Source organism: Pelophylax lessonae (genome assembly GCF_965119305.1).
Source record: "Pelophylax lessonae genome assembly, chromosome: 1".
In the NCBI taxonomy this organism is placed as follows: domain Eukaryota; kingdom Metazoa; phylum Chordata; class Amphibia; order Anura; family Ranidae; genus Pelophylax; species Pelophylax lessonae.
Window position 1 is genome coordinate 277598851 of NC_138768.1, and position 15289 is coordinate 277614139.

General features: G+C 42.1%; 1 protein-coding gene across 2 annotated transcripts in view; it reads right to left on the minus strand.

Annotated features, from left to right (window-relative positions):
• BICDL1 (BICD family like cargo adaptor 1) overlaps positions 1-15289 on the minus strand; it is a 172896-nt gene that overhangs the window by 19588 nt on the left and 138019 nt on the right. For both annotated transcript variants that reach the window (XR_014224845.1, XM_082243157.1), the window contains exons 7-9: positions 9970-10113; positions 2586-2716; positions 1509-1629 (exon numbers count right to left, since the gene is read on the minus strand). Coding sequence is in view for 1 of the 2 variants with exons in the window: in XM_082243157.1 (XP_082099283.1) it covers positions 1509-1629; positions 2586-2716; positions 9970-10113 (396 nt within the window). In the remaining variant the exon portion in view is untranslated. The remainder of the gene's footprint in view (positions 1-1508; positions 1630-2585; positions 2717-9969; positions 10114-15289) is intronic.

Below are 15289 nucleotides of genomic sequence, written 5' to 3' on the forward strand. Positions count from 1 at the left end.
GAGGGGACAGCAAATTTACACTGTTATACAAGCTGTACACTCACTACTTTTCATTGTAGCAAAGTGTAATTTCTTCAGTGTTGTGACATGAAAAGATATGATAAAATATTTACAAAAATGTGAGGGGTGTATTACATTTTGTGGGACACTATATATATATATATATATATATATATATATATATATATATATATATATATATACACACACACACACATAGTATGTGTAAATGTCTAGCCAATGCTGACACAAAGTCTTCCAACAGTGACTACCCCAATTACATAATTGACAGATTCCATCCCCTAACCCACAGAAAAAAAAAAACGATCTGCATCATTTTGCAACTGGAGAAATAAAGTCAACACTCTTTTACTGAGACTCTTCACATAATTTGTTATGACTTAAAATTTCAAGAATCTGTTTAAAAAAAAAAAAAAAAAGATATCTTTTTTTACCTGCTGTCAAAATTTGTTACGCTTACAAAAGGAAACTTAAGTGTGAATTAATAACAGTATAACATCTCAGCAAATACTGCCCTCTTTTTGTGCAAACAACAGAGGGATCAACTGGTCACTGATGCTTACACAGAAAAATACAGGGTGGGTGTAGCACCATGCAGAGATCCAGATAATAGTTTATAGTTGTCTCAGTATTGTACAATTTCATGTTGAGTCTCTTGGTGCCTGCACCTACAAAATCCATTTTAACAATGAACACAGTAACAATTGTAACTTTTGTTGGTGCCTGCACCTACAAAATCCATTTTGACAATGAACACAGTAACAATTGCAACTCACAACATACTATCCCTGAGAAAGGGGTCAGAAAAGATTTCTAAATGATGTTCAACTAAAAAATTTACATAAAGAAGCATATACCCTTTAGGAACTTTGAGAAGTGTAAAAGGGTCCCAAGCACCCAGCAAACCATATAAGGGCACGCTGAATGTACCCAAGTTGATCGATCAAGATACAACCAGCCTGCCGGATTTTAAATGTGATTATTGCTAGCAGCTGTTCTAGCCTGAGCCTACATTACACACCAACGGATCTCGTATGTGCAGTCTAACGGTCCATGATACACCAACGCGTTTCGCAATTACAGGAGTAGTCATACTGATAGATTCATGTGTCACAGAGGAAATATCACAGAGGAAATATCTAAGATAAGGAACTGATGACCTGACCAGGCCTAAAGCTGTGTAAGGGGCCCCAAAATTTCTGATGGCTGCCCTAGCCGCTAGCAATAATCACTGTGTTGTCTCGGCGGGAATAGCTTACTCTGCGCCCCCGCTGGGAGAACACAATAGCTCTGCGGGAGGAATTCCCCCATCAACACTGAGAGGTTGCAGGAAAGAAAAGTGCTCCATCTATGGCTGGCTTTAGTGATGCTCTCCTGTTCTGATAAAGGTAATGTTTGTAATGATAAAAAAAACAATCTGAGAATTTGGGTTTAGGAAAAAACATTTTTGATTAAAGGACAACTAAAGTCATAGCGTGTGTACTCACCTGCCATGCTTCCAACTGCTGGGACAAGTTGACCTTTTGTTGAATGGCATCTAGTAGCTGAGTGTTCAGTGACATCAAGTCAATTCTACACTTCGCCAGCTCCATTTCCACAGCATTCTTTCTGGAGAGAAAATTGTTATACAAATTTAGTCATATACATATACAGGTTAAAATAAATATTTAACACCTGGGCTGTTCGTATTTTTTCGGCCAGCGGGGTGGAAAAAAAAAAAAAAAAAAACAGATTCATCCATCCACACAAACGAGGTGGATGGAGGAATCCACCCTACCAGGACATTGTATTCTGACAGTGGCTCACACAGCCACTGTAGCCAGTGATCAATAAAGTTTTCCAGCATGTCCCTGCTCGTCAGAAGTCAATCAATCAACTTCTGTCTAGCAGGGACAGCCACACACTGATTGAAATTCGGCTAGTCCAGTGTAGGGTCAGCTTTAGAATAGGGGGAAAAAAACATCTGGATGGGATTTTATGAAACAGAACTACACAGAGTAGCACAAAATATTTAAAGAACCCCCTTCCCACTTCATCCAAAAATAGAGATAAAGAGTTTGACTTTAGATACACTTTAAATAAAGTGATGATAAACAGTGATAATGTATTTGCTTTCAATGGATCAATACTTCAATATCCAGGGTCCATGTACAGTGAGGGAAAAGGAGGTATACAAGGATAGCTTCCTGCACAGACCAGCTTTTTTACAGTATCCCCTACAAGTGTGGACAATGGGTAGGGTGGCTCCAGTGGTGCTTGCAAACTTTGAAATAGGCTTTGCTAATTTTAAATCCTCACAATTTCCTTGTAGTCACTTTCTTTATTCATCATTCCAGGGCCTGGTTTACTAGGCTTGAAGTAATAGGAAGATAAGTGAAATTAACTTAATTTCACGTCAAACATCCCATAAAATGAGGGGGAAACTAAACAAAAATTACTGTATATGATGAGTACAACACAAAACTGTTATAAAACAAGTCCTTTTACATTTTTTTTACACTGGAGCATCTGAAGAAATTTAGCCAAGTGTGATAATTTTTACTTAGCATAGAAATTGTTATTACTTGGCAATAGCCTCATCTCGGTCCTTTATGGCCTTCAGCAGCTGTTCGTGCATATCATTATTCTGGGTCAGTTCCAAGAGGTGATCCCGCTCCTCTTTCAGTGCAGTCATTTCAACACTCAGTAGAGTTACCTGGATAGAAGACAGCATTTTGGCATTAGAAATACAACAGTTAATACTTATACACTGTATGTATATTCTTTAATAGAATATAGGGCTATAAAGTATTAAATATATTAGCCATTATTATTAGTCAATATGTGAATGCTATCCAAATCGTTGGACGTGGTCTGTGTTTTTTTTTTTTTTTTCAACTATTGATGCCACGCTTGGCTACGCTACGTGTACCTGGTGGATATGGGACAGTAACAGCGGTGGTCATAGGGCGTGCATGCTTTTGCTAAATGCCTTCATTTCAGCTTTCTCTTGCTACTAAATGTCACATGGAATTTGGATCCAAAGAGCTTGGAGACACATCATTCGAGGATCGGTTTATTGTCTAAGGGAGAGTTTGATCTAGTATCTGGTGAGTGTCCAGAGAGAGGAGGGAGCACCGGTGGTTGGTGGAGACTTAGTGGATGATTGAGAGATCTTCACACCCTTCCCTATGTTTGGACTAAGCCTTACTGGATTTTGAATAGAAGTAAACCAGAGACTCTATTTCATTCCTTCCTTGCAGGATTGACATTTAGTGTTGTATAAGCATATTATTGTGTATACTTATTAGCGCTGCTAGTGTTGTGGGCTTATCTATATGTTGAGATTTTTCTATTACACCTTTATCTACTTTTTTTTAACAATTCATAGGAAATTAAGTTTTTTAAAAGAGATTTCTTATTACTTGGTTCCACATTTCAAACTATTCTAGGTCTCTAAATGAAGAGACTACTTTGTGACAATGGGTTAAAAATTAGTTATGGTAACCATTTATTAAAGTAAACCTGTCAAGAGAGAAATAAAGAGAATGTCATTTCTGACCCTTTCTTCTAAAATGTTAGCTATCTTGCTATCATGCCAACAGTTATACTTAAAGCCCAGCTCCGGGTTTTAGTAATTAATAAATGCTACCATACCTTATGTCTGTTATGTTAAATTAAAAAAAAAATCACTGCTTTCGCCCAAATATTTAGCGCTCTGCACACTTCTCCATCCTGAACTCTTCTGGGATGAATGACACCAAGCTTCATTCAACCCACTTCCTCTGAACCCAGGCCACCATTATTACACCCCCTAGGGGTACATCATCATGCTGGTCTGGGTGCATGTTCATACAGTAAGTGTGGCTTGACAACCAAAGTATATATTACCACAGCATTTCTTATTTACGATATGGGTCTGTGTTACCATGTACTTTGTATTGCTTCCTTTGTGTGAAATACCTGGTGATCCTGCCCATGCCCCTGCTTTCCCATTTCAAACTGACCACAAGCAGGGTATGGAAGACCATCTATCCCAGTGTGGTCAGTTTATTCCTTTGCATTCTACTTGGGAGCCCAGCCTGCCTGTAAACCAATGGTCAGACTTGTGTTGACATGCCCTCACACAACTAATTACTGGGAAGATCAGTATACTGCTGTTTTCTCCTTTTGATACACTGCCCCTCAACCCCCCAGCATCAATTTTTGCCAGGGCCGCTGATAGGGCAGTACAACCAGCTCCTCCATCAGCAGTACAGGGGGGCCCGGCACCTGTAAAATTAATTTTCAGCAAAAGACAAAATAAAACAGGACCTAACCACATCCCCTTGCTTACCGGGGTGTAAAGTTGCAATTTCCTGGGCCCCATGAAGTTAAGAGAAGAGCCCAGGAGATAACAGCAGGGTTTTTTTTCTTTTCATTTTCGGGTGCAAGCAAATAATACTGTGCCGCATGTGCCTCTGCACAGTCCCAGATGGCCTCTGTACACTGCTATGCTTGCGGATTGATTCATATGTAGATTTGGACTGCTCCTCCCCCTCATTTGCCAGCTCTGTGGAGGAAGCCTGAGAGATTGATCTGATGCCAGGCAGAGACTGATGGTGGGTGGAGGTACACAGGTAAGCAGCCCCCTGCACTCACACTGACACAGGCTACTCTATAATTAAGGTACAGTCCTCAGACTCCCTGCTGTGAGCCTATGATCCCCATCACTATGATGACAGCACAGCAGGTGCTGTATGGCTTAGTCACAGTGTGTCACATGGTTGTTGGGTGCTGACTGTTAACTTTTGTCTCTATTGTGTGTTAGAGACTAACACTGTACAGCCATACCAAAGTCAGCACCCAACAACCATGTGACACACTGTGACTAAGCCATACATCACCTGCTGTACTGTCATCATCATAGTGATGATGATCATAAGCAAGCACAGCAAGATGCTAGTTTACATTTCTGTTTGCAGGGGCAGTAAAAACAAGCAGTTGAGCTGTGTTTTGACCAGTCCCCTTTAACCTCCCGAACGGTATTCCCGAGTGTGGCTCGGGGTTAATTTTCAGTAGAAAAAGCGGTAACCCCGAGCCACACTCGGGATTACCCCACAATGATACTCACCTTCCCTGCGATCCCCTGCCGTCCTCCCCCGCCATCCTCCCCGGCGTCCTTGCACGATCTCCCCGCTCTCGCTGTTTTCCAGTTCGTCTAAAAGCGCTTTTGCGCAAAAAGAACTCTTCTTGAACGCCATGGTCGTTCTCTATTTTCCAGGCACAAAGAAATGGAAAAGCACAGGCAGGGCACTGGAAAAGTCACCAGGTGCAATCCTGTGGTGAAATGGCATGATACAGTGTAATCCGTTAGGATCACAGCTTTGTATTATGTCATTTGGTGTATTTACATTTTTGAATTTGCAGCCGGCTCCACCCCCCTACGTCGCAACGCTCGCAGAGAAGGGAACCGGAATACAGGTTCCCGGCATCGGCCGAGCACACAGAGGGAGGACAGTGGAAGGACTTTGGGGGAGGACGGCGGGGGATCACAGGGGAAGGTGAGTTTTAAAATGCACAGATCAGTTTCCATGCAAATTAATGGTACCACTTTCAGCACCTGAAATCTGAAATAATCATACCGCCAAGGAGGTTAAGAACCTTTCAGCTAGGCTTTCTAATTAGGTCTGCCAGCCAGTTTTTCATGCGGACCTTATTGGAAGGTCAATGTAGGTGTACGGGAGTCTGGATGTAAATGGACTTACACCCGCCTACCTCCGTGTCCATTCAGGTCCAAAAACAAAAATGGAAAAGGACTCCATCCTTTTCTATTTTTTCAGACCTAAATGTGACAGATTAGAGGTAGCCTGATGTAAATGGACACAAGTCTATCTACATCTGGCCTCTCAGAGTCATCACAAGTCCACCCCTGTCCACTGTGTGGAGTATGCCGATGCTAACTGAACAGGCACAGCTGTCAAAACACTGACATCTGTCCCATTCAGCTACACTTTTGAATGGTGAGGCACTGTGATGATTTGCAATATGAGATATAGTGCAGCGCCGGATTATACGATTTTAAATGTGAGTCTGTATGTTACTTCTCTATTAAATACATTTTAAAATACTACACCATGAGAGTATTTCCTATGTCCCTACCTCTAAGAGCCTAATACATGCAACAGAGGGAGTAGTGGAACGAGTGACACCGTATGGGCTATTTGCATCCAGGACCCCCTGGAGAAACCAACCCACTCTAAAAAGGCTGTTAACAAGAAAGTGAGAGGTGAGAGGCCAGTCACACTGGTTTGGTGACACTACACTGAAGATCACCATCACTTTCCTCAAGACACCTATAGGTGAAGGGGTTTACCATCTACACCCCAATGGGACATTTCAATTCCTATTGAACTGTTTGTTTTATTTTACACAATTTTGGCAAATATTTATATAATTTTTTTCACTTACTATATGGATTTTCATTGGTGACACGGATATGTGTGGAAAAATTATTTTTGAAATCTAGAGCACCATTACTCCATATTTGTATGGACACTGAGCACCTTATTGATTATTTTTTATCATCACCATTTTTTACTATGTATATGTAATACTTGTATTCATGATTTTGTTATGCATTTTATGAAATTTTATAACACGGATACACCAATATTGCATTTATAATTTTTTCAACAACTTATAGCAAGGTACACTTTTATTATTTATTTTAGTCACATTGCACTTTGTAAGAGGCAGCGCTGCACTATATCTCATATTGCAAATCATCACAGGCTAAGGATAAGCTTCTAGGTGACAGCAGCAGCTTACATTTTTTTATACTGGAATACATGATAGTGCGGGAGACATCTTTGTAACTCATCGAGGCACCGTGTCAGCTTCCTGGCAGGATAGAGGAGGCGGGTTCAGACTAGGGTCCAAACACACCTGAGCTCATCCCTGCTAATTAGTTGCAAACATTTCTAAAATAAGACATCTCTGCTGCTTTAGAATATGTATAAGTTTAGAAAATTATAGTAATGGTTATTAAGTTTGTAATAAATGTATTATACATGATGTACATTCTAAGTAGAGATGCCTTATTTTAGAACTTCCATGTCAATAACCAGAGTGAATTCTGTAGCTGCCTATAAATATCCTAATAGCTGACAGAGCTAGGGGCGGGGTTGAGGGCGGGGTCGAGGGCGTGGTGGAGGGGGGCCCCCCGTCAGGTAGGCTGCACGGGGCCCCATGATTTCTAACAGTGGCCCTGATTCTTGCACTTGCAAACTTTGTACACTTGCGCAAAGTCAGGGAGTTTGTAGGATTAGAGTCAGGTGTATAATTAACCAATTATACCAAGCAGGTGATAATGATAATACATTTCATATGCAGGTTGAAACACAGCCATTAGCTGAAACAGAAAGAGCTGTAGGAAGCTTAAAACTTGGTGAGGAACAGCCAAATTCAGCTACTAAGGTGAGGTTGTGGAAGAGAGTTTTATGTCACAGGTCATATACCATGGCAAGAGTGAGCACAGCAACAAGACACAAGGTAGTTATACTGCATCAGCACGGTCTCTCCCAGGCAAAGATTTCAAAGCAGACAGGGGTTTTAGGATGTGTTGTTTAAGCTCTTATGAAGTAGCACAAAGAAACAGGCAAAATCAAGGACAGCAGACGCAGTGGCCAGCCAAGAAAACTTAATGCAGCAGATCAAAAGACACATCATGCTTACTTCTCAATGTCTAGCAGTGCTATCAGCACAAAACTGGTGGAAACCCGTGGGACCCAGGTACACCCTCTTATATCCAGAGATCTTTGACCAGAAGTAGTCTTCATGGAAGCCGTACCTCCAACATGGAAACAAACAAGACGACTATGCAAGAAAGCATAGGCACTGGGGTGCAGAAAAATGCCAGCAGGTGCTCTGGACTGATGAGTTCAAATCTGAAATATTTGGCTGTAGCAGGAGGCAGTTTGTTCGCCGAAAGGCTGGAAAGCATACAAAAATGAGTGTCTGCATGCAACAGATAAGCATGGTGGAGGTTCCTTGACAGTTTGGGGCTGCATTTCTGCAAATGGAGTGTGAGATTCGTCAGAATCAATGGTGTCCTTAAAACTGAGAAATACAGGCAGATACTTATCCATCATGCCATACCACCAGGGAGGCATGTGATGGGCCCCAAATGTATTTTGCAGCAGGATAATGATCCCATACAGCCAATGTCATTAGGAACTATCTTCAGCGTAAATAAGAACCAGGAGTCCTTAAAATATTGGCTTGGCCCCTAGAGAGCCCTAATCTCAACATCATCGAGTCTGTCTGGGATTGCATGAAGAGACAGAAGGATCTGAGACAGTCTACATCCACAGAGGATCTGTGGTTAGTTCTCTAAGATGTTTGGAACAACCTACCTGTTAAGTTCCTTCAAAAACTGTGTACAAGTGTACTAGAAGAACTGATGCTGATTTGAAGGCAAAGGGTGGTCACACCAAATATTGATTTTCCACAGCCTACCTGAATTTCGTCACTGACCATGTCCATCCCTTTATGACTACAGTGTACCCATCTTCTGATGGCTCCTTCCAGCAGGATAATGCACCATGTCACAAAGCTCAAATCATCTCAAACTGGTTTCTTGAACATGACAATGAGTTCACTGTTCTCCAATGGCCTCCACAGTGACCAGAGCTCAATCCAATAGAGCACCTTTGGGATGTGGTGGGACGGGATATTTGCATCATTGATGTGAAGCCCACAAATCTGCAGCAACTGCTTGATGCTCTCATGTCAATATGGACCAAAATCTCTAAAGGAATGTTTCCAACATTATGTTAAATCTATGTCATGAAGAATTAGGGCGGTTCTGAAGGCAAAAAGAGGTAACCTGGCAGCCCGGTACTAGAAAAGTGCACCTAATAAAGTGGCCGGTAAGTATATGCTGTATATATATATATATATATATATATATATAGATATAATATATATGCACACATACATACATACATACACACACAGTATATGTATGTACATTCCTATGTGGGTAGGTTACATTTATGACTGTAACCTAGGGCTTCTGTAAAATATAGGACATGCTGCATTTTTGTGCTTTATTTGCATTATGCTTTGCCACGGAAATGAATAGTAAACTAAAAAAATATGTATCGTGAAGCAATTGTATTTTTAACACTTTTGCACCAAACAAAACCTCATTCTGAGGGTTTCTTCTTCATTACATAATGACCATAGAAAAAACACACATGTAGAAAATGAGCATAAAAACACATGGAAAACATGTTACTGCATCTGTCATAGGGCCTTGAAAGCTTATTTGTAAAGTCCATAAACAGGCATACAACCGAGTAGTTGCTGTGGTAGTCAGGAGATTTGCCGGGCCCATTGCGAATGCACTAGATGACAAGAAATTGTATTCTTCACAAGGTCGTGGTGAGCACAAACTTTACTCCCACTGCTGTAACTGTGTGGTCTGTTGTTTGGCACTTAATTGGATTTCACAAGTTCTTTGAACGCTGTATCAATGAACTGAGATACTGCTGGAAACTGTGTAGTCTACAGCAGCTGTACCTGCATAGTTTTGGACTGTTTATATTTTATTGGTTTCATTTATTATTTATGGTGCAATATGTTTTTAGTCTTTTTTTTTTCTTCATCTCCATTTGTCTGTGCATTTGTTTCAGAGATATCATCATGGCATGTTTTAAAAACTGAAATAAAGAGCTGCCATTGCTTACTGGGTTTTGAAGGCATAATTCTGGGACATACCTAGGACAAATGGAAAAGTTTGTGCACTCCTGTGTCTCAGAAGAGAAGTATGACCAAAAAAGCTTTGGCAATGCTTCGTCTTTAAATCTTTTCCATTTTAGGTATAGAGGTCCTTTAAAACAATCTCCTCTATATGTAAATCTCCCTTTGCTCAAAAGTTTATTCATATACACTTAGTATTGATTATTTATTGTGGTCTTTTACCTGTTTATGCAGTTGCTGAAGCTCTTCAAATGTCTGCTTCATTCTCACTTGCTCTCCCTGTAATAGCTCTCTGAGTTGTTTGGAGTCCTCACTTGTCTGTTTGATCTGTTCTTCTAAGCCATCATCCTCACATTTCCGTGCACTCTGTTAAGGAAAATACAAAACTTGACCACTCTACGGGCATACAAGATTATATCCTGAAGTTCAATTCAACATGTACCATCATACAGTACACAGAACCATTTCCTTCTTCCTCCCTGGGGAAAACCTTCAGGGAATTCTGGAGATATATATAGGACCATACAGTACATATGCAATTGTAATTGGAGATTTATATACCCCTATAGGGAGGTACTCGGCCCACAATCATGCCTACCGCCCCTTCCGAGTACGATTTTTAGTCTTGGAACATATCCCACAGGATCCGCGAGGGGAGGATTGGGACAGAGGTATCTTACAGAGGAAAATGTGATGGATACATTCACTTAGGGCAACTCATGCCCCGGGATTGAATGAAGCCACATCATTCAAGTCCTTTCTACCCGTATGCAATAATTTGTAGATAATAATTTACACATGGTTTTGAATATATTGTAGGTTTAATGTGGTATATTTGATATATTCTGTATATTTTGAGTACATTTTTATGTATATGTTGTCTATTAGATGTATATGTATTTCATATTCATTGTTTATACTTTCTTTTTTTCCCTTTTTTTTTTTTCTTCCCCCTCCAGGTCACATTTCTCCAGAGTTGCAAGCCCTCTCTGCCGCATAGCCTTTGGGTGGGTACCTCTGTACCTTCTCTGTTTTCTCCCACCTTTCTCCCTTGGGGGGTCTCAGGGTGACCCACTCTGCCTACTTGGCTTCACGTCCTCTTCCGCTCGGCTCCTTGAGAACGGGAAGGCTTGGTGTCACATTCCGGTCTCTTCCCCCAACAGACGGGTATCAGTAATGCACACATGTTGGTCTGAGTTCACGCCATTGTTGTGGGTTACCATAGCCACACATCCAGTGTACGTGAGGACGCCACCTCGCCCTGTCTTAGTGCATGCGCGGAGGCCTTGGAAGGGATAGACAGCACTGCAGCACGATGACGTGCTGAGGGTGTATGCCGCCTCCCTCTCATTCATCCTGTGCATGCGCCTGGACATCGGGAGGGTTTGGCGGTTCTGCGGTGTGATGACATGTTGTGGATGCGCACCGCCTCCCTCTTGTTTGTCCTGTGCATGCGCCGGCACACCAGGATGGACTTGGCCGACACCCTCCCCCTGAGTGCCATTCCGCATCGTGTTGCTATCACCTCCATCAGCCACGCTACATGGGAGGCTTTGTCCGCCAAATGGCGGATTCCCGCCACTGTGACACTGGAGGGAAGGGGCTATCTCCATGCTGGGCTATTTAGCCCAGCTTGCATCTAGGGAATATTGTCCCTCTGATGCATGGACCTACAAGTCGGGACTTTGCTTTTTGTCTCTCAAGGAAACACTAGGTAAATATCCCATTCGTCACTTTGCAATCATATTTTATGCACGTATGTTTGCATTTTTTGATTTGGTGTCACCTATTTTTGCTGGTCCATGGACCCTTATTTGTGGGCCCCTTAACCACTTCTGGACCGAAAGGATTTGCCCCGTTAATGACCAGGCCATTTTTTGCGATTCGGCACTGCGTTATTTTAACGGACAATTGCGCAGTCGTGCGATGCTGTACCTAAATAAAATTGATGTCCTTTTTTTTCCCACAAATAGAGCTTTCATTTGGTGGTATTTGATCTGATTTGGTGGAAAAAAACGAGCGTCAATTCTGAAAAAAAAAAACAATATTTTTCACATTCTGCTTTATAACATTCCCAAAAAAAATGAAAAATCTAAATTTTTTAACATTTTAGGCCAATTTGTTTTCTGCGACATATTTTTGGTAAAAAAAAAATTGCAATAAGTGTATTTTGATTGGTTAGGGCAAAAGTTATCACGTCTACTAACTACGGTAAAGATGTATGTCATTTTTATTGTTTTTTTTTTTTTACTAGTAATGGTGGCGATCTGCGATTTTTAGCGGGACTGCGACATTGCGGCGGACAGATCGGAACCCTGACATTTTTTACACTTTTGGGGGGGACCAGTGACATTACTACAGTAATCCGTGCTAAAAATATGCATTGTTACTGTAATAATGACACTGGCAGGGAAGGAGTTAAAATAGTGGGTGATCAAGGGGGTTAATGTAAGGCTAGGGGAGTGTTTCTAACTGTATATGGGGGTTGGGCTTTTGAAATGATCACAGAGACCTGTGATCCTACATAGAAGGATCACAGGCGCTCTGTGATCATTCCAGAGAGAAGAATGTAAACACAGCTGACTGTCCTTCTCTCTCAGCGGGAGAACGATCGCGGGTGCGTGGCGGCAATCAGAGCGGGGCATGCTCACCCCTAGCTGCAGGTGCTACGTTGGTTAGCGCAGGAGGGCCAGCCTGCTGCAGTAAATCTGCGGTGGGCGGTCCTTAAGTGGTTAACTACTTCTGGACCGGAAGGTTTTACCCCTTTAATTACCAGGTCATTTTTTGCAATTTGGCACTATGCGACTTCAACTGGTCATGCAATGCTGTACCCAAACAAAATGTATGTCCTTTTTTTTTCCACAAATAGAGCTTTTTTTTTGGTGGTATTTGATCACCTTAATCACCGATACATTTAGACCACAATGTATTTAGCTACATGTTTTTATTTAAAAGTAATCTCAATAAGCCTATATTTATTGGTTTGCGCAAAAGTTATAGCGTCTACAAACTATGGTGTATATACTGGAATTTATGCAGCTTTTACTTTCTGACTGCCTATCTCATTTCTCGAAGTGCTAAAATGGTAGGGCAGTACAACTCCCCTAAATTACCCCTTTTTGGAAAGTAGACACCCCAAGGAATTTCCTGAGAGGCATGTTGAGCCCGTTAAGTATTTAATTTTTTTTTTTGTCACAGGTGGTGGAAAAATGAGAAAGAAAATAAATATATATATTTACACAAAGTTGTCATTGAAATTATATATTGCTCACAAATGCCACAAATAGGTTTATGTGGAACTACACATCAAAATACATTCTGTGGCTTCTCCTGAGTATGGGGATACCCCATGTTTGAGACTTTTTGTCAGTCTAGCTTTCTAAGGGCGTAAATTGTTGGTTTCACTCCTCACTACCTAGCACTAAGCTATTTGCTGAGAGGCATGTTGTGTCCATGGAATATTTAATTTTTTGCCACAAGTTTTGGGAAAAACTGGATTTTTGACTTACCGTAAAATCCTTTTCTCTGAAGTTCATTGACAGACGCAGCTCCATATTCTTCTTAACCATTGGATTAAGCTGCCCCCTACAGGAGTTTACGGTAAGTCAGAAACCCAGTTTTCTCTATCGTTCATTGACAGATGCAGCTCCATATTCTTCTTAACCATTCGGATGTCCCAAAGCAGTATTAACATGAGGGGTCGGAAAACAACCCAGAAAAGAACATAATTCCCAAAGGTTAATCTTAGCCAACTAGGTAACATGAGCTCAACCAGGAACAACTGGAGCTCACCTAGAAACAACATACACCCTCAAAGAGAATAAATTCTCTTTTAAACAGCAGCCTGCAAAAACCTTGCGGCCAAAAGAAGAATCCAAAGATGCCAACACATCTACCTTGTAGAATTTTGTGAATGTGCGCACCGACAACCAAGTTGGCGCCTTGAAAAATTGTATCACTGGCACCTGATGGCGAAAAGTTCAAGAGGCAATCAGCGCCCTAGTAGAATGCACCTTCACAGGGAAAGGTGGAACCTGACCATTAATTGAATAAGCCTGTACCACCGTCTGCCTGATCCATCTGGATATGGTCACAGCAGACACAGCCAATCCTTTCCGAGGTCCGTCTGTGAGGACAAAAGCGAGTCTGATTTTCTAAATGACTCAGTAGCTGCCAGGTAAACCCTGATTACCCTAACCACAGCCAAGGAATGCAAGGAATATTCTTTAGGATGCTCGGGCTTAGGACATAATGAAGGCAGCACAATGTCTTCATTTAAATGGAAATCCGAGACCACCTTAGGAAGAAACGACTGATTAGGTCGAAGTACCCCCGTGTCTCTGTGGACCACCAGATAAAGGGAGTGGCAGTATAGTGCCGCCAATTCCGACATTCTGAGCCACTAAAAAGGCTACCTTCTGTGACAGTGTAGGCAGAGGAATTTCCCTAATGTGTTCAAAAGGAGGATTCTGAAGAACTGACAGTACCAGGTTAAGATCCCATGGCGGTAACGGGGACCGTATTGGGGGAGCCATGTGGCGAACACCCCGAATAAAAATGCAAATCAAAGAATACGTGGCTAAAGGGCATTGAAAAAACACTGCTAGAGCCGACACCTGGCCTTTGATAGTACCCAAGACCAACCGCTGCTCAACCCCTCTTTGGAGGAAAGTCAATATCTGAGCCACTGAAAATAAGCGCGGATGAACCTTAATGGATTCACATCATGCAATGTACAATTTCCATGTATGATGATAAATCTTCAGAGAGGTAAATTTTCTGGCCTTCAAAAGTGTAGGAATCACAGAATCAGAAAGACCCCTATCCCTCAATACCTTGCTTTCAACAGCCACGCCGATCAGGCCAGCGACTGTAAAGCAGGATGGAATATCAGCCCTTGAGACAGCAGATCTTCCCTGAGAGGAAGTCTTCCAAGGAGCATCAGCGACCAATCTCACCAGATCGCAGTACCAAGACCGGCGAGGCCAGTCTGTAGCCACCAGAATTACTGGAGTCCCTTCCACCTATATTCTGCACAGAAGCCTCAGCAGCAGTTTTAGTGGGGGAAATGTATAGATCTTTCGGTTGAGCCAAGAGGCCAACAGATCCACATCGAGAGTCCCCCACTGGGCACACAGCAGGTGAAATACCTCCGGGTGAAGGGACCATTCTCCCTGATCCAACACCTGACTCCTCAGGTAATCCGCCTGCCAATTCTCCACTCCGGGGATATGCACGGCAGATAGGGTTGGAACAAACTTTTCTGCTCATATTACGATCTCGGCCACCTCTCGAGCCGCCAGGACACTCTTGGTGCCCCCTTTATAATGGATGTAAGTCACGGCAGTGGCATTGTCTGATTGAATCCAAACCAGACACCCTTGAAGGTGATTTGTCCAGTGAATCAAACAAAGCTTTATTGCTCTGAGTTTCATAATTTTGATCGGTAGTCTGGACTCCTTTAGAGTCCAGGTCCCCTGGACATGCATCTTTCCAGGTACACCCCCCCCCCCAAACCGGACAGGCTGGCATCCGTGATAAC